The sequence below is a fragment of the Lasiosphaeria miniovina genome, assembly GCF_030549165.1.
Source record: "Lasiosphaeria miniovina strain SMH2392-1A chromosome Unknown B0T26scaffold_6, whole genome shotgun sequence".
Lineage (NCBI taxonomy): Eukaryota > Fungi > Ascomycota > Sordariomycetes > Sordariales > Lasiosphaeriaceae > Lasiosphaeria > Lasiosphaeria miniovina.
In genome coordinates, this window is record NW_026848225.1 from 283,154 (window position 1) to 306,126 (window position 22,973).

General features: G+C 56.5%; 6 protein-coding genes across 6 annotated transcripts; 4 read left to right on the top strand and 2 right to left on the bottom strand.

The window, feature by feature from the left end:
* Positions 1-4,181: 4,181 nt before the first annotated feature.
* B0T26DRAFT_654255 (fungal-specific transcription factor domain-containing protein) lies at positions 4,182-7,659 on the top strand (the record flags this gene model as incomplete). Its single annotated transcript, XM_060438530.1, has 2 exons — positions 4,182-5,362; positions 5,460-7,659. 2 exons carry the CDS (start codon positions 4,182-4,184, stop codon positions 7,657-7,659), a joined length of 3,381 nt encoding a protein of 1,126 aa, XP_060292334.1.
* A 1,275-nt stretch (positions 7,660-8,934) lies between these two features.
* On the bottom strand, positions 8,935-11,028 carry B0T26DRAFT_617763 (KRI1-like family-domain-containing protein; the record flags this gene model as incomplete). Its single annotated transcript, XM_060436015.1, has 1 exon — positions 8,935-11,028. A coding segment is annotated over one exon (2,094 nt), but the record flags the coding sequence as incomplete, so codon positions are not given.
* Positions 11,029-11,448: 420 nt separating this feature from the next.
* B0T26DRAFT_720207 (ras family-domain-containing protein) lies at positions 11,449-13,026 on the top strand. Its single transcript, XM_060442467.1, has 3 exons — positions 11,449-11,810; positions 11,880-11,943; positions 12,005-13,026. The coding sequence occupies exons 1-3, from the start codon at positions 11,733-11,735 to the stop codon at positions 12,565-12,567; spliced, it is 705 nt and encodes a 234-aa protein (XP_060292336.1). The 5' UTR covers positions 11,449-11,732; the 3' UTR covers positions 12,568-13,026.
* Positions 13,027-13,478: 452 nt separating this feature from the next.
* B0T26DRAFT_720210 (uncharacterized protein) lies at positions 13,479-17,359 on the top strand. Its single transcript, XM_060442468.1, has 4 exons — positions 13,479-13,896; positions 13,956-14,439; positions 14,500-14,806; positions 14,873-17,359. The coding sequence occupies exons 1-4, from the start codon at positions 13,850-13,852 to the stop codon at positions 17,152-17,154; spliced, it is 3,120 nt and encodes a 1,039-aa protein (XP_060292337.1). The 5' UTR covers positions 13,479-13,849; the 3' UTR covers positions 17,155-17,359.
* B0T26DRAFT_720212 (uncharacterized protein) lies at positions 17,360-17,911 on the bottom strand. The gene has a single exon (XM_060442469.1). The coding sequence runs from the start codon at positions 17,643-17,645 to the stop codon at positions 17,406-17,408; it is 240 nt and encodes a 79-aa protein (XP_060292338.1). The 5' UTR covers positions 17,646-17,911; the 3' UTR covers positions 17,360-17,405.
* Positions 17,912-18,878: 967 nt separating this feature from the next.
* On the top strand, positions 18,879-21,461 carry B0T26DRAFT_653649 (uncharacterized protein; the record flags this gene model as incomplete). Its single annotated transcript, XM_060438475.1, has 3 exons — positions 18,879-20,009; positions 20,112-20,262; positions 20,317-21,461. 3 exons carry the CDS (start codon positions 18,879-18,881, stop codon positions 21,459-21,461), a joined length of 2,427 nt encoding a protein of 808 aa, XP_060292339.1.
* Positions 21,462-22,973: the final 1,512 nt, after the last annotated feature.

Sequence of the window (22,973 nt, forward strand, 5' to 3'; positions counted from 1 at the left end):
CAAGGGGGGAAACGAGCTGGGTCTGACATGTCCGCTTCTGGCAAGAGACCAGTCACGCTGCCTGCCACTCGGGGCCCCTTGCTCAGCAACAGGAAGCGAAGGGAGAGGATTTGGGATGCCGTCTGCTGCCTCAGATTTCGCGGCGGAACAGGCGAGGGGGTTCTTTCCATTTCCATTCAACGACAGAGCTACCAAAGGCTGCGACGGCCACCAGGCGGACAGCTTGCGAAGCACAGATGATTTGCTGTCCCGGGAATCGAGGTGGTAGCGGTTCGGAACGGGGTAGCAGTGGGGGCCTTTGATTCAAACAAGTGGCCAGTCGAGCCGTCAATGTCATGGTCGCGATCCACAAACCACAAACCGCAAACCGCAAACCGCAAACCGCAAACCGCAGCAGTGTGTGTGTGTGCTTGTGTGCGTGTGTAGCAAGCAAGCAAGCACGCCGTCTCGTGTCTCGCACCGCCAGCCATGTGGTCGAGAGACATGCTCATGAGCGGGCGCAGATGATGTGGGCATGTCTGCAGTGCCAATGCAAGCTAAAGACAGCTAGCTAGGCCGGCCCAGGCACCACCAACTTCCAAGACCCCGTCAGGGCGGATAATTGTCGGATAGGCAGCAAGCAGGGCCGGCCAATCTCATATTATATGCCAATCCGGAAGCTCGAGAGAGAAGGGCGGATCGAATCGAGCCGTGTAACCATCCCTTTTTCTGGTGGCATAGTGCACCCTTGCTGCGTGGATAGACTTAGTGTGGGTTATTAGACCCAAGCAGCCTTGGCATTCGGTCGACGGTGGGCGTCCTTCGTCGTTGCACAGCTTCTATTGCTTCCAAGCATGGCAATTCGGCGGCGAGGTCGAGTTCGAGTTTGGCGGAGCATCTGGGACGGCGACCAACAGAAAAGGATTCATTGTGGGAGACAGACGGCAACACAAGCACGACTCAGGTACTGCCTGCCTGTCTGAGCTGGGCCTAGCTGGGCTTTGACGTTCCCCCAAAGTGCGCCTTTGGTGGGAATGATCCATTGAATGAATCGGCGGGTGAGAGGTCAGAGACGAGGGCACGAATAGGTTGCTTTAATCTGTAGATTTGTCGATCGGGGCTGGTTGCTTGGTCGCTCGCTCGCGTCCTTTCCACAGACACCGTTTTGACACACGCTCGTGATTCTAGCTCCTCAACCTTTGAAAGTCCCCGCGCTTGCTGAGCGGGCTAGGGCGGGAGTGTGTCAGCTTAACATGCAAGAGAAGGCACAGAAGCCTTCTTTATATTGATTGCGATTCCCTACGCTCCCCCCATCCGCCGCGGCGGCAAAGCCTTGAAGCCTAATAGGGTCTGGCAGTGTGGGGAGCGGGGGCATGGATGAGAGAAAAGCACCGAAAGTATGAGAGCATGGAAGTTTATTCCTACCTACCTGCCCGCCCATAGTGCTACTATGGTCCTTCCTCGCGAGTCGCAACTTGAGCTCGACGTGTTTCCAGTGTTGACGCATGGAGCGTCTCGCGCCTGCCCAAACTGGAAGAGCATCCGGGTCATATCATGGATGGATCAACATGGCATGGATGGACTGCTGGCACAATCTTCAGCTGGACCGACAGCAGGTGCAACCCGGGTGCAATGCACACACATAAAAACACATCCTCCCTTCCCATTTCGGTTGATACCTGATAGACTTGGAAGGCACAGAGAGTGGAGGGGTTCTTTCCAAATCATGATACCTTCGTACCTGTACTGTAGTCGTACCTGCCCTGTGGGTAATCTAAGGTTGGTCAGGTATGTGCAGTGCAGACAGAAAGAAGAAGAGAGCGCTTCCATGCCTCGATGAGCTGCTGCACCAATCAATCCGCTCGCGCCCACGTGCGATAGAAGATGCCGTCTCATTTCCAGTTCCATTGCAACCTGAACCTGAAGCGGCGATGGCGTCTTTTCGTCTTGCAGGTTGACACATGTTGATATTTTCGTCCCACTCATCACTTAATTATAGAGTCAGCAGCGTCCTTGCATCCATCTGCCCAATCTTCCCAAGCGATGGGCTTTCCGAGACTGGAGAATACCTTTGAAATGCCTCTTCGCTATAGCTCCGATACGAAGGGCACATGAAGCGAAGAAGAGAGCACGCGCGGGCGATGTCTCGCGAAGAGGAACGGACCAGTCAGAGGCCCGGAAAGACTTTGTCCATTACTCCGGCATCCCTGCCTTGGTACCTATATCATCCCGAGATGGAACCGGCGTATTCTCGGAATTTGCCATGTTCGGTCGCTCAGGCGTTGCATAGCAGGAGGTAGTGACCTAAGGCACCGCAGTTCCTGGCCCCCAGATGCAGGCGCTACAGGGCACACGTTCACTACTCAGTATCCCGTCGTTGAGAATGGAACACCCCCGCGACCGAGCGAGAGCGAGCCACCGCAACGCCCCTCCTCCCGTCGGCACACGCAGCGTCGTCGTGCAGCGCAGCGCAGCACACCCGACCGCAGGCTAGTGGAGGCCAGTGGCGGCGACCGTGCGCCCTCCGCTCCGCGCGATAGAGCACAGCGGTTCCCTGCCACCTACTCACTGTAGTCCACCCGCTGCGTCTCGCCGTCTGCCAGTCATGGACCGCTTGGTTCCATGCAACCTCCTTGAGCCTGGGCCCTGGCCGCCTCTGGCTCGGTGGTGGCTGTCTGTCCTCCCGCTGTCGCTGTTGATGAGCATGCTGCATTTAGAAGAAGCGCAAGACGGAATGGGAGCTCTGGCCTGCCTCAACGCTTGTATATACATACATGTATTATGCTGTACATGTACGGATACACACGGGCCATGCATGCAGACTTGGGTTGCCTGCCATCTTCACTCCATTCACGTCGAGAGAGAGCACAGCATGGAAAGTGGCTTACATGCAGCGCCGGCCGGATTCCTTCTCTCGCTGGCTCTGCTCTGCTCTGCTGGTCTGGTGGCTGCTGCTGCTGCTGCTTGCCGCTGCTTGCGAGATGGGCATGAAAGGCGGAATGGGTGCGCTCGATAATAATATCGTGGACGACTGACTGAGGGCGATCGCCCAACTTGGGACTTCCCTTGGGCCAGCCTCTCCGCCAGCAATCTATTTGCTCCATACGCCGAATTTAAGCCAACCCTCTTTCCCTGCTCCGCGTGCTCGTCATCCTCACAGCCCACTCATCTTATATTGGCTGCATGCTCTCTCTCTCTCGTTGTGGGTGAGCCGAGAGGGAGAGTGAAAGACGGGGCTGCCCTTACTGCCCTACCTCGTGGCTGCGCTGCTTTACGATCGACTGTCAAGAGGGTGCTGTATGTATAGAGAGCTATTCAAAGTACGAATACACACAGCACGGATACATCCGGACGACTGCTGGCTGTTGTCCTCGCCCAACCTACTACGCAGTAAGGTTACCTTAGCTGCCAGCTGCCGCCGTCCCCGCGCTCCAGCGAGTCAGCGGCCCCTCGGTGCTATCCAGACGGCTGCCAAAGCTGCTGCTGCCACTGTATTGCGGGCGCCGGTTCGGAATTGCAAGGTGGTCGTCCCCCCCTGGCTCACCTCCGCATGTCTAGCAGCACCACAGAGCACCGCTTCTTTGCTTCTTCTGGGGTCCGTCAGCCAAAAGACACCCGCTTCTTATTACCCCACAATTTGGCCGCCGGAAACGCTTCTGTTCCCTGCTGCTAGCTAGGCCCTTTTCGGCGATCCACACAGCTCGACGGCGAACGATACGATAGGTTCGACCCGTCAACTACCAGCTTGGGTCCCCCAGCTTGCTGGTTTGGAGTTTGCCTCCCCCTCCTTTCCTTCCCTCCACTCCCTCAGTCACGGACTTTGGCAGACAAGACAGCTCTCCCCTGATCCCGAACCAGAAGTCCTCGGAGGAATCTTCGAAAAGACGGAGAGAAAGTTACACGGATTCGCACGACGGCCACTGCCCACGCCTCCTGCCCTGCTCTCGTCGCATTCTCGTAGCGCGGCCTGCCGACGGGGTCGAGGCTTCTTAGTTCCCCGGCACGGACCATGAGATTCCTCTGTGCGGCCTTGGGACCAAGCAAAGAAAGCCCCGATCGAGTGGAGCATAGCTCAGGACTGTCTGGGTCAGCTGTGTGGGGATTGTGAATCGTCTCATTTGCCCCGACGGCGAGCGAAGGCTGAGCCAAGTCGCTTTGCCGATCCTCACGGGCACCCTCGAGCTCGAGGCACTCGATTCGCCATGTCACCTAGAGACTCGCAAGGCGACCTCAGCAACTTCCCGGCCCTTGAGCTCGAATTCCCGCCCGTCTCCGGTGACTCGGACCCTCACCTTACACAGGCCGAGGCTGCCGCCCTCCAGAACCTCAAGCTGGAAAACACCAATGAGGCGCTCGGGAGCATCACGGCTGCCGGCGACCTGGCGGATGCCTCCAACTTTGGCGACTTCCAGTTTCCCTACCAGAACTCGCTAGAAGACTCTCCCATGGCGGGCCTGCCGTCGAGTCTGCCATCGGCTACCTTCGATGACAGTGCGCCGGACCTCTTCGCCCCCTCCCAGCCGCCCTCGATATCGTCAATGCCGGACCGCCAGAACTCGGTGACTTCGATCACCGTCCGGACCTCTGGTTATGGCCACGCCGGCGGCCAGAGACAGCTCAGCGTAGACGGCGGCTCTGACGATGGCTCGCCTGACAGCGGCAATGGCGCCAACCTCTTAGACGAGCCCATGTCGGACGAGTTCGGTCTGGCGACGGGGGGGCTGGCAGACGGGACCGACCTGGGCGGCAAGTCCAAAGGGGAGAGGGCCGATACTGCGCCCGCGTGGAGCGAGCTCAAGACCAAGGCCGGAAAGGAACGCAAACGCCTGCCACTGGCCTGCATTGCCTGCCGCCGCAAGAAGATCCGCTGCTCGGGCGAGAAACCGGCGTGCAAGCACTGTCTTCGATCCCGGATTCCCTGCGTATACAAAGTCACGGCCCGCAAGGCTGCCCCAAGGACGGACTACATGGCCATGCTGGACAAGCGACTGAAGCGGATGGAAGAGCGCATCATCAAGATTGTACCAAAGTCGGAGCAGGATGGACTGCCGTCGCCAGTGACCAGAGCCGTGGTCAAGCCCGCGATCCCGGGGACACTGGCAACCGGGGGAAAAGCGGCGGCAAAAAAGCGCGCAGCCGACGAGGCGTTCGGGCCGGACCTCGAGCACTGGGCCCGAGCCCCATCCAAATCGAAGCTCGACGGGCCCAATAGGCCGTCGACAATTCTGGTTCAGGAGGCGGAAGAGAGTAAACTCCTCCTAGAAGGCGGCGATGCGCTCCCGTCAAAGGAAATACAAGAGCATCTCTCCGAGGTGTTTTTCGAAAACATTTACGGCCAGGCGTACCACATCCTCCACAAACCTAGTTTTATGAGGAAGCTCAGGTATGTTTTATTAGTCAAAAAAGGGAACAAGAAGAAGAAAGCACAGCCGCAGAATCCCGCGTGTTTTAAATGCATGCTGACCTTTGTTCTTGGTCAGGGCCGGCGCACTCCCTCCAGTCTTGGTTCTCTCCGTCTGCGCAATTGCAGCACGCTTCTCCAATCATCCGAAACTCAACACAAATCCGAACTTCCTTCGCGGGGAAGAGTGGGCCTCGGCCGCTCGCGATATTCTGACCAAGAGATACGAGTGGCCAAACATCACCATATTAACGTGCCTGCTGATATTAGGTCTGCACGAATTCGGTACATGTCATGGCGGCCGGAGTTGGTCGTTGGGCGGGCAGGCTATTCGCATGGCGTTCGCGCTCCAACTCCACAAGGACCTGGAGCACGATCCTCTGCGGCTGGCGGGCAAGACGCAGCTCAGCTTCATCGATCGCGAGATTCGGAGGCGGACCATGTGGGCTTGTTTCCTGATGGACCGCTTCAACTCGTCAGGCACCGACCGGCCCACCTTCATCAGAGAGGAGACGCTAAAAATCCCGCTGCCTATAAAGGAGAAGAACTTTCAATACGACATGCCCGGCCCCACCGAAACCCTGGGCGGTGAGGTTCTCGAGCCGTTCGCGGACGGCCAGCAGTCCGAAGCCAAGGACAACATGGGAGTGGCGGCCTGGATGATTAAAGTCATTGCCCTGTGGGGTCGCATCATCGGCTACCTCAACCAAGGGGGAAAGGAACTCGATCCTCATCCAATGTGGAGCCCGGATTCGGAATACTCGAAGCTCATCAAACAGACGGACGACTTGGTGGCGGATCTCCCAGAGTCTCTGGCTTACACGCCCGAGAATCTCCACCTGCACGGAACCGACAACATGGCGAACCAGTTTCTGTTTCTGCACATATCTATCCAGCAAAACACGCTCTTTATGAACAGGTTTGCTGTGTCATCGCCCAGCGGCCATTTTCAGCAAGACGTGCCCAAGGCATTCGTAACCAAGGCCGGGGCTAAAGCATTCGCAGCTGCCAACCGCATTTCTGAGCTGCTCAAAGATGCGGAATCCCATTTCATCACGGCTCCTTTTACCGGCTACTGCGCCTTCTTGTCTAGCACGGTGCACATTTTTGGGATATTTTCTCGCGACCCGACTATGGAGGCAACGTCGAAGCGGAACCTGGCCACCAATGTCAAGTTCCTGTCCAAGATGAAGAGGTACTGGGGCATGTTCCACTGGATGTCGGAAAACCTGCGCGAACAATATCGCACCTGCGCCGACGCCGCGAGACAGGGCACTCCCGCAAACGAGAACGCGTCATCGCCCATATTCCAGTACGGCGACTGGTTTGACCGGTATCCCCACGGTGTGTCCCAGTCCGACTTTCTGGACCCTGCCACCTACAAGAAGAAGGAAAAGGGCGAAGATGCTGTGCTGGAGCAGAAGCCCGAGTTACACACAGTAGAGGAGTTTTTTACGACGCTTTCGCCCCAAAGCTCTGAGAATACCGGGCCGAACGGCATCTCCCGTCCCGTCCAGCAACAGCAGCAACAGCTCAAGCGCAAGTCCATCGCACGGAAAGCCAGCAGCACATCTCGCGGTGGCGGCGACCACGGATTAGAGCCGCTGCAGACAGAATTCGGCCATCGCCATCCCGGTGCGACAGCCGAGCAGCTTCACGCCGCCCGGCTGCATCAGCGGTCCTTCTCCGCCGCCGCGAACGGCTCGCTAGGCGGCCAGACAAGCGGCCCCGGCTCCTTCAACCCCCTGACGATCCCGCATTCGGCCAATGCCGCCTACCACGCCCTCTCTCCCATCTCGCCCGTTGCCGTCTCACACATGTCGCACCACCACCACCCATCCTCATTCTTTCCGCCTGACCCTTTCGGGCTTCCCCTCTCGGCTGCTCATGGCATGACTCAGCTGGACCGCCAGCTGGTTTTTGGTGCCTATGGAAATGGTGTCGACCCTGGTCTGAGCTCTCTGGCTGGGTGGCCACAAGATAACGGAGAGAGCAGCCGGGACAACGATCGTGGTTCTAGACACGGCCACAACCATGGACATGGACACGGACACGGACACGGACATGGCCACGGACATGGCCACGGCAATAGCGTCCAATCAGACGCTTCACTTCACGCGGCATTTGCCAACGAGCCAAGCTCGGCGTGGTTCATGCCCTTCAACATGGAGCCGCCAGAAATCGGCGGCGACCTCGGAGTCGGCGGGGTTGGCAGCCTAGACGGCTTTGCCAGCATGTTTGGTAATAGCGGAATGCATCACGGTGGCGGTGGGCATTGATTGTCCTGCCCTGCACCATTTAAACAACAGCGATTTCTCGAGCAATGCTACTAGGAAATGTAACTCAACGGAAGACGGGACGAAGAAGTCTCGGTCATCAAATATTCAGTGATCATGTACGCGTGCGTGTGTGTCCCGGTGTGATGTTTTATATCAATTCTCCCTTTTTCTTGTTCTTTTTTCTCTTTTGGCTAGTGCAACGCGAGGGGAGACAGGCCGCTCGATAACTGCGGCGGCGGCGGCGGCGGCGGCAGCGGAAAGGGTAGGGATAGGCGGGATTTTATGGGAGGGACGAGGAATGCAAGGGGATATCCTATGATGCTTGCTACATGTGTCGGAGGTTATGCACTACATCAACTAATCCGCATACCAAACAAGCAAACACACAAAAGACTAGCGAGGTGCGGTGCGGTGCGGGATTGTAGTGTTCGGTATTCGATGTTACTGTTTTCGTTTTCAGATCGCGAGTGCTTCGTCACCGCTGGCAGCAGCACAACAAAGGGAACGGGAGCAAAGGCGCACAAACTATAACATTATACCTAGGAGGCAAATTTTAAGCGCGGCGCGGGAGTTTTTTCTTCTTCTCATTGATCTATCTGATTCCTTGTACTTTTTTGGTCATCCAAAGCAACGGCCCGCTTTATTTGCGATTTGTTTCTCGTCACACACATATCCGTGTCTCTGTGGTAGAGATATCTCTCCTTTTCTCGGGAGGGTTGAGAGGGAAGGGATATATCTAAGACTCGGAAACGATGTGGAAAGTGGGAGGGGATAGGCAGGGTCGAGAGACACAAGCCAGAGACAGTCTGAGAGAGAGTCTAGGGGGGAAGAGAGAGAGAAAGGAAAAGAATGAAACAAGATCTCAAAACCACTGTTTATGCCACACACACACATATCCCGAGAATCTTGGTCGTGAACATGTGATGTAGAACCATGCTTGCATGCATTAACTAGGTAAACAGCTCATGTGAACGAAGCTCTAGAGAGTGAAGTCAGGTTACTTAGGAGTCCTAGAAACATGAGCGCGAGAGACGACTCAATAAATGAGAGATGTATGTGTTTATATATGTGCGATCAGATGTATTGGCGTCCTCGCTATGTACCATTTTTTATATACCTCATAACTCCACTGACAAAGATTGAAGACCCCAAGCCATTTAGATATGCATCGAAAGGGGAAAAAAGAAGACGCGCCCAGGCAATCAATATACTCACCCCCCTTGTTTTTCAATGTTTTATTCTTCACGCCTCGGTCTGCTTGACCTTAGCCTTTCCCTTGGACCGCTTGCGCTTCTTCTTCCGCTCCCCGTTGACGATGTTATCCGCACCGGCAGCGGCAGCGGCGGCAGGAGGAGGTTGCTGTACCTGCTGCTCTTGCTTTTGCTCTTGTTGTTGCGGCTGGGCGGCATTGGCGCCGGTTGCCTCGGGCAGGCCGTCAAAACCAAACGTGGGGCCGGTGTGCTCGAACTCGCGGCCAAAGGTCTCGCGGCGCCACTGGCGCAAGCGGGCTTTCTTGCCGAGGTGCTTCTTGTCCTTGCGCTTCTTCTCGGCGTCGCGGAAGGTGGCGAGCTTCTTGAGGCCGGCGAACTCGTTGAGCGCGGCGTCCGAGGGCGCGAGTAGGATGTCGCGCGGCGTCATGCCGAACACGTTGGGCGACGTCTCGCGGTAGCGGAAGGTCGGCACATCGCCCGAGGCGCCGCCTTTCTTGGACGGCGAGGCGGCCAGGATGCGCGGGTTCTCGAGCTCCATCTTGGTATCGACGAGGGCCTCGACCTTGGCCAGCTCCTCGCGCGCCTGGCGCTGGGCCGCGATGCGCTCTTTCTTGAGGTCTTTTGTAGCCGTCTTGCGCTTTTTCGAGGGCCGCTCGGCTTCCGACGCGTCGTCGTCCTCATCGGATCCTCCTGCTGCCGCTGCCTCGGGTGTTGCTTTGTCGTCGGACAGGCTGACTTTGGGCACTTCGTCATCCTCAAAGTCGGGGATGATGTCCTTGATGTCTATATCATCGTCCCACTTTGGCTTCTTAGGCTTGGTTTTCTTCGCCTTCTTCTTCTTCCCGTCCTTGCCATCGTCAGCCCCGCTGTCCTCATCATCGTCCCCGTCGGAGTACTGCTCCTCCTCTGCACGCCATAGCTCGTCCGCTTCGGCATAGTAATCCTCGCCAAAGCGCTTGGTCATCTCCTCCTCCCACTTGTCATCGTCCCATGCGTCATCTAGGAACTTGACCCACTCCTCGTCGGTGAGAGTTTTGCCGCTGATCCCAGCAGCTTTCTTAATCTTGGCGAGCCTGTCCGAGGCCTCCTCAACCTTCAGGCGGCGGAGCCGAGCGCGCTCTTCCTCTCGCTGTTTCTTCTCAGCTTCCTTCTTCTCCTTCTCGAGCTGCCTCAGCCTTTTGCGGCCTTTGAGCTCCTCCTTTCTGACAGAGCGAGCGTTGGCGGCGTCTCTGGAGTACGACTTCAACACCTGGTTGGCTTTGGCCGGGTCTTCGAATCTCATGTTGTAGGCATGTTCAACCTGGTCGGCTAAGTCGTCGTCGTCGTCGTCGTCCCCCTCGTCTGACTCAAACGCCTCCCACTTTGAGCCCTTTGGCGGAGCCCAGGCCTTGGAGGCCATAAATTTGCTGAGGAACTCCTCGGGATCCTCGTCGGCTTTCTTAACATCTACCTCGGTGAGCTTGATAGCGACTGCCGGTGACGGATGTATGCCGTTTTCTGGCGCCTCTTCCTTCTTCTGGGTGGGCTTGATGAAGGCGTCATCGTCGCTCCACCCCTCGTCTTCGGCAGCGGCGTTGATCTCGGACAGGATCGACTTTTTGAGATCAGCCTGCTCCCGCGCGTACGTCATCGGAACGTCGGGGTCGGCCTCGTCTTCCAGGTCGACACCAACGTCGCCGCGCAGATACCTCTCGCGGTGGTAGTCTTTAAGGAAAAGCGGCTTCTCCTCCTTCTCCTTGACGGGCTCATCCTCAGGGTCGATTGGCTTGTAGAAAACGGCGTCCTTGTCGTATATCCTGGGGTCCTTATTCTTGATGGCCCTCAGAGTGGCCGAGATCTCGGCATCAAGATCCTCGGTGACCAGGACGGCTTCATCGTCTTCTGTCTCGTCCTCGGAAGACTCCGAGTCGTCGGAGGCGTTGGCCGTCTTGTACTTTTCCTCGAGCCGCTGAAGCTCCTCGCGCTTCTTGTTGTGCTCGAATTTGCAGGCATACTCATCGTTGATCTTGAGCTGAGAGGCCGACGCCGAGGCGAGAGCGGCACCGCCGTCTTCCTGGTCGTCTTCGCTGCTTGGCGAGGACGAGTCCGAGTCGTGGAAGAGGACTTTCTTTTTGCTCAGAACCTGGTGGCCCTTTACAGCGCCCTTTACACCTTTTGCGCCTTTCACAGAGCTGGACGCCATTGCTGCAAGAGTTGGGTTCCTTTTGAAAGTTCAATCCTGCGACGAGGTAGTGTGCCAGAAAGAAGCGACTCTTTTTTCTCCTCAATGAGAGAGAGCAAGCAACAATTCGGAGAGCGCTGAACTTTTTAGTGGGGCACTTCTGGACTTCGGAAATCTTCGGCCACTTCCTACTAGATCCGCACTGTTTAATTGGCACTTATCGGTCTTTGGTGGGGTACGGACACAGTCCCGGGCTGAATGCCTTTCTTATCAGGTAAGTTTCAAACCTCAGGCACTCGTGCTTTCGTGCCTTAATTATCGCGCGACCGGGGCTGAATGTTCCGGCCAATCTGTATTTCCGTGTTCTGAGACAACCTTTCGCGGCACGTGCGCCGAGTGGCCAGGCCAGCATCAGAGCGCAGACGCTGGGCCGCTTTGGGCCTGGGCTGGGGCCTGTTAAACTTGTTAGTGCTTCCAGGTTGCGACGCCGCCGCCGCTCTCGTCGTCGCATGCATCATCCCATCCTGGTTTGAACTGTCTGCCTATCACGTCACTTACACCCTTCACCAAAAAAACACATCGCGAACGCTCGCTCCTAACACGCCCGTGCTTTGACACAGGCCCGCACGCATTCACAACTATCTGAATTCCTCGATCCAACCGCCCCGCAAGAGGCGGCCAGCAGAAGCGTCTTGTCCGAGATGGCCGATTCAGCAAATGGTCCGAAGCCGAGCAGCAGCGTCAAGCTGGTGCTCCTCGGTGAAGCTGCTGTCGGAAAGGTAGGCATCCGCATTCCATATCTCCCATCTCGCAATCCGACATGTGCTGATAGACGTGTGCCGCCGCAGTCATCTCTCGTTCTTCGGTTTGTCAATAACGACTTCCAAGAAAACAAGGAACCAACAATAGGAGGTAGGACGCCGGCTCTGGGGCCCGGTTGAGTAGACCGGACACGGCTAACCGACTTGCGCAGCCGCCTTCCTGACACAGAAATGCAACCTTCCGACACGGACCATCAAATTCGAGATCTGGGACACAGCAGGCCAGGAGCGGTTTGCGTCGCTGGCGCCTATGTACTACCGCAACGCGCAGGCCGCCCTGGTTGTCTACGATCTCACCAAGCCCACATCCCTGGTCAAGGCCAAGCACTGGGTAGCTGAGCTGCAGAGGCAGGCGTCTCCAGGCATCGTGATCGCGCTGGTGGGGAACAAGCTCGATCTCACAAACGACGGGTCCGGTAGCGGCGGAGATGCCGAGAGCGCCGGCGGGGACGACTCGGGCGACGCAAGGAAGGTCTCGACGGAAGAGGCCAAGACATATTCGGAAGAGGAAGGCCTGTTGTTCTTCGAGACGAGCGCCAAGACGGGCTTCAACGTCACCGAGGTCTTCACCGCCATTGCCAACGCGATCCCCGAGACTTCGCTGAAGAGCGCGCGGGGCGTGGCTGCTTCGCACGCTGCCGGCCGCACCGAGGAGCAAAGGGTCAACCTCAATGGGCCGCGGGATCCAAACGCGAAGGAGGGATGTGCTTGCTGAGTGAGAAAATCGTTGGTGGGTTGTCCCTAGAACGCCACGAGGGCCGGCAGATATCGAGGATGAGGGCTTGTTCCGCGACACTTTGCATTTTCACATGGTCAATTGGAGTGGATTGGGTCACAAGGGACAGGTCGTCCGGGAGTCAATGAGCTGTTTTTGGGGGGCGAATATCTTTCATTTTATACAAGCAATGCTGGAACAGTCCACAACTGATTCACTTACCTAATGTCACCGACCATAGCTCTACTGCCACCGCCCAGTTGGTTTACGAACACTTCTGATAGATGTCTCCGGAAATACGAATACCTTGTGCAGTTGACGATGTGGGGTCAAGATATGAGAACCCCGAATTTCGATCAAACTGTATTTAGCATTTCCCGTAATGTTTGAGAATGCCAAACCCAATCGTACGCAAAATATACACTACAACTAGCACCCTTCCTGACCAGTCCCATTAATATGGGTCAACTGCGGTTGGTTGCCATACAATTGTAAAATGTAGCATAGAATAATTCAGTTACCCAGCACTGCTCAAGCAAAGTCGCTTGGGTTCAACCACGCCACGGCACTAAGGTTCAGACATACGTTTGACTTTGGGGCGTTTAAGAAATGGCTTCAGCCGCTAGTAGTACTAATAATAGTTCAGAAGAGAATAGGGTCTCGTCTCACAGAAACGACACAACGATCGAGAATTATGCCACCGTTGGGGACTTTGAGGACAGATGCCTGAAATGGAGGAGTCGGGCAGTAGCCAACTCTAACTCTGGCCGTTACAGGCCCCGAGGTATCCGTATCTTGTAATCAATACGCACAGGTTTCGACAGGGAAACTAACATGGCCCGTGCGCTTGCGACATGCTTGCCAAATTTTCATGGGCTCCTAGCCAGTACGGGAACACGCCCAGAAACATCATCAACCTTCTCCTCACGACGCCTTTTACAGCCACCTCAGCTTCACAGGTGCACTTCCAAACATTCACGCACCCAAGACAGTGCTGCGTCCACCACAGTCCTTTTTCTGCCACTGCATTATCAGTTCACCGGCACGAGTGTCAGTGCGCGCCTCGGCCCGCGAATCGCTCCTGCGGCATCTGAAAGCATTGATTGATTGCCCCTGTCTGTCTGCCTGCCTGCCTACCTACCCAGACCGTGTTTACCTCGACTCTCGGCGGCTGGCAAACTTGAGATTCTCGATGCTTCCGACACTGTGAGGTTATATTTACCCCTCTTCTGGCTTATGTAGGACGCCCGATCCCGCGTCTACCGCCTAACGGCAGCGCAAAATGGCCGCGGCTTCGACGATTTCCGAAGCCCAGGCAGAACTCATTAGGTGAGTCAAGTTCAGTCGCCAGCATCGAGCAAGACCCTCCGCTGACACTGCCCATCTAGGTCGCTAGCCCCCGAGGACATCCCTGCCAAGCTCAGGTGCGCCATCTGCAGCAAGCTGGGAGTCAACGCCTTTCGCCTACCCTGCTGCGAACAGGCGATATGCGAAAACTGCCAAGAGACTCTGCCAACGTCATGCCCCGTCTGTGAGCATTCCCCGCTCTCGGCCGCCGACTGCAAGCCGCACAAGTCTCTCCGAACCACCATCCGTGTCTTTCTGCGGACCGAAGAGAAGAAACGCGAGGCCAACCGGCCCAAAGACCCCGGAACTCCCATCACGCCCGTCGAGCCGAGCCCGCTCTCTGCTGCGCCACCGTCCGCTGTATTTGAGCCCAGCGATGGTGGTGCCTCTGCTGCCAAGACAGAGCAGGCGCTCTTGTCCGCCGAGCCTAAGCCCACCCTCGATGCCGCCAGAGATGGCGGCGAGGTAACCGGGGCCCAAGCTGCCGCTGGTCTAGAAACCGCAAATAACCCCGCCAGTCATGCTGTAAGATCTGACCGTCACCCTTGCGTCCCGGAAGCGATGTCTTACTAACATAGAAATCAGGAGCATTCGTTGCAAAACGCGGCTGAAGGCTCTGTTGAAGCTAGTGCCTCGGCTAGTCTTGTCCCGATTCAAGGAAGTGGCGAAGTGGTCGAGGCGGCAGACGACTCGGAGCAAGTCAAAGAAGGAGACGAGGCAACCGAGGAAAAGCAGCAAATGACCGACTTCTCAGGGAGCCTGGGTTTCAACAACATGGGCGGCGCTTTTCCAAACATGGCCATGGGCGCTGGTGGCTTCGACCAAATGCAAATGATGATGGCAATGCAATCCGGCATGCCGCAGAACAGCTTTGGCAACTTTCCAATGATGGGTCAGTTAACCCGCCCCTCTTCATAGTCACATACCCGAAGAACGCGGAGATTAACACGTGCTCCAGGTATGCCAGGCATGAACATGGACCCGATGACGATGCAGATGTACATGAACGGGGGTTTTCAAGGCATGGGCATGAACGGCATGAACATGAATATGGGCATGGGAGGTTACGGAGGTGAAGCCAATAATAACTGGAACGGACAGCAATCATGGAATGTCGGCCCAGATAATTTCAATCATCCAAATGCTTCTGGCACGGGCAATGGTGATTATGGCTCGTTTAACTCTGGCTTCCAGACAGGATACAATCAAGGTAATTATGGCCACCAAACCCAATACAATAACTACCGCCAGAACCAATACGGGTTCCGCGGTAGGGGCCGAGGCCGTGGCTTCGGGTATGGATACAGCCGCGGCGGCTACCAGCAGCAAGGATTCGTCGCCGGCGCCGGCGGCAACTTCCAGGACCAGGGCTACGTGGGCCAGAACCATTTCACCGGTGCGAACGGGCAAGTACTCAATGGCCAGGAGGTATATCCCGCCGGCGACGGAGTAGCTGGGGCCGGGCCCAGCGCCGGAGCAAGGGCGGAAACCAATGTCGACGAGTTCGGACGCTCCCTACGCGATGGCGGAGCAGATGAACAAGGTCAGGAGCACGCAGATGGCAACGCTAGTCACGGTGATTCCAAAAATGCAAGTGGCGAGACACAGGCCACGGATGACGCCCAAGCCACGTCTGCCACACATGCTAGTGGCGGCAGTGGTGGTGGTGCACATGAATCCGGTGATGTCGTCAAAGTTTTGGGTGAAGACGGCCACAGCGCACCGCACGTCCAGCAGCGCGTTGCTCCAGATGTGCCCCTGAACGCACCCAAGGGCCCTAAGGCAATGCTACGCGGCCTACCTAATACTAGCTATAAGCACCTGCAGGCTCGCGGCTGGGTCGATGATAATAAGCAGCCACCTACCCCGCCCAGTGCCACAGGCATGATGAGTGGAGGATTCCCTAGTCCGGCAGCCGCGGCGGCACCCTCAACGGATCATTCACGGCCGCAGACGCGCTCACGGAGCAGTTCTCCCCACGACTCCAAGAGCAGAGGAGGCACAGAGCACTACCGCGATAGAAGCAAGGACCGCGCAGCAGAGCGAGACAGGAGCGATGGGGACACGCACCCCCGCAACCGCCAGCAGCGAGACAAAGACCGCCATAACGAGCAGTCCCAGTCGCGTTCCTCGAGTAGAAGCTGCAGCCACGATTATAAAGATTCTTCGTTGCACCGGCGCCGGCGTGCACGGTCGCACTCGCCGGTCGATGACGGCGAGAGTGGCGACGAGCACCGCCACAAGAGACACCGTCGGAAGCAGTCGTATGCCGAGGACCGGGATTCGAAGTCTCGTGGAGGTAGTGGCGCGGTAACAGCTCCTGCTGTTAATGTTGACGCCGATGCCGATGCTCCTCTCGAGGAGCGACCCGAGGACCGCTCGCGGTCGGCATCCCCTGACGCTGATGCACGGCGGTCAAGCCACCGGAGCAGTCGCAAGGAGCGCGGCGGCGACAGCGAGAGGCGGCGGGAGAGGGAGAAGGATCACGATAGGGACGACGATCACGAGCATCGGCGCAAGTCGGGCCGCCGCTCTTCGCATCGGGACCGGGACTATGATCGATCAGAACGGGATCGAGACAGAGACCGAGAGAAGGACCACGATCGCGACCGCGACAGAGATCGGGAGCGCAACAGAGATCGGGAGCGCGATAGGGAGAGGGACAAGGGCCGTAAAGACCGAAGCGGTCGCGGCCGTAGTCGGGACAATAGAGATCGCGACCGCGACCGTAAGAGGGACAGAAATCACCGACATCGCAGCAGCAAGGCCGAGTCTGCAACCAACACGCCCATTGACGGTCCGGACAAGGACTTCTTCAACCCGCCCACAGGACCCCGAGTGGGTGGTGGCGGCCGCGGGCTAGAGATCAAGGGCGCAGCTGGCTCCAAATCTCGAGGCGGCGATGTTCCAGCGGCTCTCGATACCGGCCGGCGATCGTCGCAGGCGTCGACCAAGACGCCCACGGCGCCGTCAGCAGCTTCGGCAGACCCACATGCGGCCGAGCGCGCGGCTCGTGATCGGCAACGGCTGCTCAAAGAAACGCAGCTCATCCAACAGCTTGCCGCGGGGCGGTCGACAAAGCGCTCGCGGGACGATGGCGGTGGTGGTGGTGCCGATGACGATTCGTCTCGGCGTAGTAGCCGGCGTAAGGGCCGCCGCGGTGAGGTGGTCAGCGTCGAGGACGGCGAGGCGAGGATGCGTCGTCTCGAGGCGGAACGCGAGCAGGCCAGGTACGGCTAGGAGCAGTCAACACTCTGCTGCCCAGGGAAAGGCTTAATTCAAGAGCCAAGAGCCAAGAGCCAAGGCCGAAGCCGAAGCTGAAGCCATTGTCGAGGTCAAGGCCAAGGCCAAGGTCAAAGCGTTAACCTTCGAGAATTCTTTCTCATTTGGTGCGAGAGGGGGTGTTTGTATGTATGTATTTATGTATCTTTTAGAACGTGGGGGGAGGGGGGGAAAGGAGGGAGTGGCTACGTTTTCTCGTCGCCCTTGTATTATAGGACCTGCAATGTTGTCTGTCGTGTGTCGTTCTTTTTTTTTTCTGCTTCTGATATCATTGCTGCAGTATACTGCGGTATGGTTGGTTGGTTGGGTTCTTGACACCAACTGAAAAAAAGTAATCTTTTGCGGCGTTTGGGTCTTTTTTTCACTTCACTTAGGTACTGCTTGTTTGGGCTATCCTTTTGGGGGGATATTAAAAAGAGTAGTAATACAACAAGTAGTAGTCTTTGCATGGGAAAATCAAGTTAATTCCTCTCTGTTTGGTTTTTTTGAGCCTTCGTAAAGAACCTAGGTTGGCTGGTTGCCGTGGCTGAGACTTTTTCCCAGACCTCGGAGTTTCAAGAAGGGAAACCTTCCTCTCTCTACTCGACACAATACGAAAGCGGCCGCAGGGTTGCAGGTTGCTAATATCCATGTGTTGGCTGTCCTCTTCTCGCTTTACGTGTTCTCAGAGGGAAGTATAAACGAGAGTGAGATATAAAAAGAAATATTTTTATTAGGGGGGGGGGGGATGTTATGGGCCTCGGTGAACGGGACAACCATAAAACCCAACATAACCTTGGAAGGCTTTAGCCGTAAATCGTTCAGTACCTGATAGAGGTCACTGCGCTTGTATTTTACCTGCAAGTAACAGTCTGTACATTTCCCGTTGGACTGTGGCCTTCTAGAATGGACTGCACTCAATCTCAACGTCGAGTCTCCATCCAAAAGCCCATCCTTTGCTTCTGTGTGTTTGGTGTTGGCTGACGATGGCCTGGTGGTCAGCGGCACATGAGGTCACCTACTGTTGGATTGGGCGATGCCACATACCCCCGACCCAGGATGTGCTTGGCAGCAGCTTCGGACCCCTGAGATCACCATTACCCTCAGCTGTTGTGGGCCCTGGAGGGGCCAGCGCGCCCCAAGGCGGGGTCAAGTCGACAGATAACCGTGCCGGGTCTCAATGGCATGTCATCGCTGACAGCCTATCGACAGCCTATCAACCTTCCTAATGGATAGCCGGCCTCTAATCGTGCAACTACACTGGACTACCGTAGACTCCTACCTTGGTTAGTCGAACAACTCTGATAGAAGCTGAGCTTGTTGTTGGCGGTGTCCAGTGTGCATGCGTGCCAGCAGCCAGTTAGGTAGCCAGTTAGCCAGCCAGCCCGCCAGCCTGCCAGCCCGCAGCCTGCGAGCCCTCCCTCCAAGTCCAACCCCTCACCAGGTGCTGCTGCACCCAAGTGTAAACTTACTAGTTCCTCGACCGAGCCGAGCTTCCATTGTCTGCCCTGCCGTCCAGTCCACGTCTCTTGCATCCCAACATCCCACCACACTTCATACCTCGAGCAGAGGAACCTAGCGGCCCAAGAATCCAAACCCAACATCTCTTGATCCCCAGACTCCCAGAGCTTCATTTGTGTGCTCTGCCTTGATCCTTCGTTCGGTGCTCTCTCTAAACTCTATGTAGCCCCCCATTCCTTAAGATGCGACCTCTTCCGGGCGATGACGCTGCCTTTGGGCAGCCCCGCATCTCCGATAGCGACAGCCCCTCAACCTTCCATCTCCCCGCTGCACCCCCGATGGCCTATTTCTTTGCCGACGAGTCTACCGTTGCCTCTTCGCAACACCAGCAGCATCAGCAGCCGCCGTCTTCGTCGCCTGCCCCATCGTTCCAGCGGTTCAAAGACGGTAGTGGCAGCAACAGGAAACCCTCGGCCGAGACTGCCGATCATTACTCCCCCACCCCCCGCCGCGGCTCTGCTTCATCGTCTTCTCAAAATTTCGACGACAACGACACCAGCCCGCCTTGGGGCTCCAGAGGCACCGGCCCTGCCAAGTCGCTGAAGCATGACGACAGGGACGAGGACGTGGACAAACTAGCCACGCCACAGTCCAAGCCGTCCGTCGCTGCTGTTCCTGCTGCTGCTGCTGTTCCTGCTGCTGCTGCTGCTGCCCCCGCCTCGAACCTGCCATCCCGTTCCATGACACCCACCCTGTTCGGGCCCTCGGGCCCCGCCTCAGCTATCAGCAGCGTCTCGTCGCGGCGGAACTCGCTGACCGGGTCTTTTTCGGAGGACATGGGCCTCGCTAGCCACGCCCCGAGCCTCGACGGCCGGGAGGAACAGTCGGCGAGCATGGCTGACAGCGGCAGCGCCCCGCAGCTCATAATGCCCAGCATCCGCATGCCCAGCCGCCGCCCCTTCACTGGCGAGGGCAAGAGCATGGGCCGTCTCAAGGTGCTGATTGCCGGCGACAGCGGCGTCGGCAAGACGTCGCTGGTCAAGGCCATTGTCCAGTCGTGCGAGCACATCGTCCACGTCGATCCCATCACGCCCCCCCTCGCCTCGTCCATGGCCCTGGGAAGACACCACCGGGCCAGGAGCAGCAGCAGCCGCCGCCTGTCGTCCGTACGCGGCGGCGAATCCTCTGCCGCCGCCGCCGCCTCCAGCACGGGCCAGATCGCCGAGATCTACGCCAGCACCAAGCCGTATCCAGAGTGGTGGTCCGAGATTGACGACTATCGGGTCTTGAGGCGTAGGAAGAGCCTGGGCGACGCGGTGCTGGATCGCAATATCTGCTTCGTCGATACCCCGGGTTATGGCAGCGGTTCATCTGTGAGTATTCCATCTCTTCTTCGTCCGGTTAGGGTTGTTAGATGAAGAATATTTTCCTTGTCATGTACAATAGAGAGCTAACTCGGGTATCTTCCAAAACAGTCTATAGACACAATAACGCCCGTCACCCAGTATATCGAAGCACATCTCCGACGCATGAGCTCCAACTCGCTGAGCGACGGCGACATGCTGAACCTGCTAGGTGGTGAAGGCGGCATCCAGGTTGATGTCGTCTTTTACATGGTTTCTAACCGTACGGGCCCACCACCTCGACCAACTATCGGCAAGCTGCTGACTTCTTTCACAGGACTTCGGCCCGTTGATATACAATATCTTCGGCAACTTGCACCACTAACCAATATTATCCTTCTGCTCGCCCAGACGGACCTAATGTCTCCATCACAGGTTGCCGCGAGCAAGGAACAGATCCATAGTCAACTGCGTGAGGCAGGCGTCAGGCCCTTCTCTTTCGCCATGGCCGCCTCGGCATCTCCAAGCTTGGCGTCACAAGACTCGTCCAAGCAAGGCCTCTACGCGATATCTAGTGCCACCGGGTCAGATCACGATATTATGGATGCCAGCCTCTTGATGAGCCCGGATTACGTCCAGCCCCTGATCTCGACAGAACTGACTGCTCTTGTCGAGCAGGTCTTTAGCCAGAACGGAGCATCGTGGCTCCGTCATTCCGCAGCCCGCAAATATGTTCAGTGGCGAAAGGCGGAGAACCAGCCCGTGTCGAGGCCAATGTCACTATATCAACCCCTGGGATCGACGAGTGCCGCGGCCGCCGCCTCTTTTGGCTTGGCTAGCGGCCGGCCATCTCCGCCTCACTCCCTTCACAGCCCTGGAAGTCCCAGCGGCAGCCAGGTTTTGACGCCGCCCATGGGTGCCACATCCTCGTACGCCCTCGCACGCATCACGGACCACACGCAGCGTGAGGAGCGGCTTGCCCAGGTCCGCTTCGCCAACTGGGCGACAGACTTGCAGAAGAGCCTAGCCAGCGAGCGTGCCCAGTATGCGGCCCTGGCTCGCGGCGAACGCGCCATCTGGCTCACGGAGAAAATCAATGACTGCATTCAGGATGGCAGCCTCGTGGCTACGGGTTCGGGCGCTGGGGCACAGGATGGCGAGAAGAGCATTTCAAGGATCCGAGACGAGATTGAACGGAGGATGATGGCAGACCGCCGTCGCAGCGGTAATTTCGACGCTGGTCTCCATTCATCTACATCGCCACAGAGAGGTCGCGGAAATCACACTCATAACCAGGACCCTCTGGGCCTGCTCGAGGTGGCTGCGGACCTGCGCTACAAGGGTCTTATTGCCCTCGAGCTGTTGGGCAGTCTCGGCGTCCTCGGCGGGCTGGCCATATGGGTAACGAAGCACTACATACACCTCCAGGCGTATGGGTGGCTGGTCGGCGAGTGGGAAAAGCTTTGGTCTGGCGGCCGCTGATGTGCTGCTTGCTTGTTCTCGGGCGACCGCCTATAAATCTGGCATGCTGCGTGCTGTCTCCCATTTTAAGGGAGGGTGCCGCCAACAGGCACGGCTCAAATACCGGACGATGGTTATACCCTTGTGGAGATGTGAGAGTGCTTTTGGGGTTGTTATGAGCGGATGGAATATGAGTGCGGTCGATTGTAGTCACGGTCATGATGGTTTGTGTGGGCTCAAGGGCAATTTTTGGGGTGTGGTTGGCCACTAGGGGACATATATACCATGCTGGAAACATGAATGGGGGTGGAGGGGCATGGCAATTGGGGGTGGCGGTGATTTCTAGGAGTTAACTGGGGGTTTTCTTTTGTCTTTTCTGGTTGGTTATCTACTTCCCGGATTTTGACATCAACAGGGGCGCATTTGGGGGAGTATTTTTTTTTCCTTTTAAATCCCTTTATACCTGCTTAACATGATCCGGAGAGGTGGCTGTCTTGTCATTTTTACGTTGTTTTGAGTTGTCTGTCTCAGATCCATCTATCTACATCCCCGGAGCTGCATACAATCCGTCTACGTTTAGGCCTGGTTCTAAAAGAAAAAGATTAATTCGAAGACGAAGTTGTGATCTTGTGTCCTTGAGGGCGTGTTGAGGATATATGGTTCCTGCGTACCCCCTATGGCGGGTTGTCTGGGTCGATGGCAGTGAGTTGGTTACGATTTATTTTCTTTCTTCTACTTATCGGAACTCAAAACGCCTGTAAACGCCTGTCAAATATGTGGTCAAGTACTCAAGGGGCGACTTCTATAGTTAGATCTACCACCAAAATGAAATAAATGGCTTATACCCATCACCATGCACGGACTGAAATAAGCACAATTAAGTTGATAGCGATCTATATCCACAACGACCAGCTTGGTCACGATGGCTACTGTGCTGCCACGCACCTGTTTTTCTCTTCTCGTCAAGGAGATGATGTGGAAACTTTGGTATGATGTCTGTTTGTAATATTTCGTCTACCCGAGGAGGCTATACTCAAGGATGGACTTCCATAGTTAGATTTTTATCACAAAATTGAGATGGCTTATCATCACCACGCACACATGAAAGGTAAATACAAGCATTTGCTGCGGTCCAGCAAAAAGTCAAACAATTGAACGGCATCATGCCGGCCGACCTATGAACATTACAGCTACCACGCAATTCATTGTACATGTTTTCTCTAGGGGCGACTTCCACAATTAGATCCACCACCAAAGTGAAAATGGCTTATACCCATCACCACGTACACACTACAAAGAACAAAATTTTGCTGTACATATATATCACACAATTGCCGCTTCACTTCATGGGGAGACGTATTCTGGTCCTCATACCCACACCCCTCTCCAGTTTGAGGTAGTTGAGAGACTTCTAGGACCTGTGCTCCGTTTCCCCCGCCAATTCGCCTGTTCGATATGCATGACTGTGTCTAGGTGAACACTGACATGCAAGGCACGGAATGCCTCGGTGGGTTTCGCAGGCAAGGAAATGGA

Coding starts and splice junctions, on each gene's coding strand:
- B0T26DRAFT_720207 (XM_060442467.1), top strand. CDS start 11,733: ATGGCCGATTCAGCAAATGGTCCGAAGCCGAGCAGCAGCGTCAAGCTG. Junction 11,811..11,879: donor GTGAAGCTGCTGTCGGAAAG/GTAGGCATCCGC, acceptor GTGCCGCCGCAG/TCATCTCTCGTTCTTCGGTT. Junction 11,944..12,004: donor CAAGGAACCAACAATAGGAG/GTAGGACGCCGG, acceptor CGACTTGCGCAG/CCGCCTTCCTGACACAGAAA.
- B0T26DRAFT_720210 (XM_060442468.1), top strand. CDS start 13,850: ATGGCCGCGGCTTCGACGATTTCCGAAGCCCAGGCAGAACTCATTAG. Junction 13,897..13,955: donor GCCCAGGCAGAACTCATTAG/GTGAGTCAAGTT, acceptor CTGCCCATCTAG/GTCGCTAGCCCCCGAGGACA. Junction 14,440..14,499: donor ATAACCCCGCCAGTCATGCT/GTAAGATCTGAC, acceptor CATAGAAATCAG/GAGCATTCGTTGCAAAACGC.
- B0T26DRAFT_720212 (XM_060442469.1), bottom strand. CDS start 17,645: ATGCAAAGACTACTACTTGTTGTATTACTACTCTTTTTAATATCCCCC.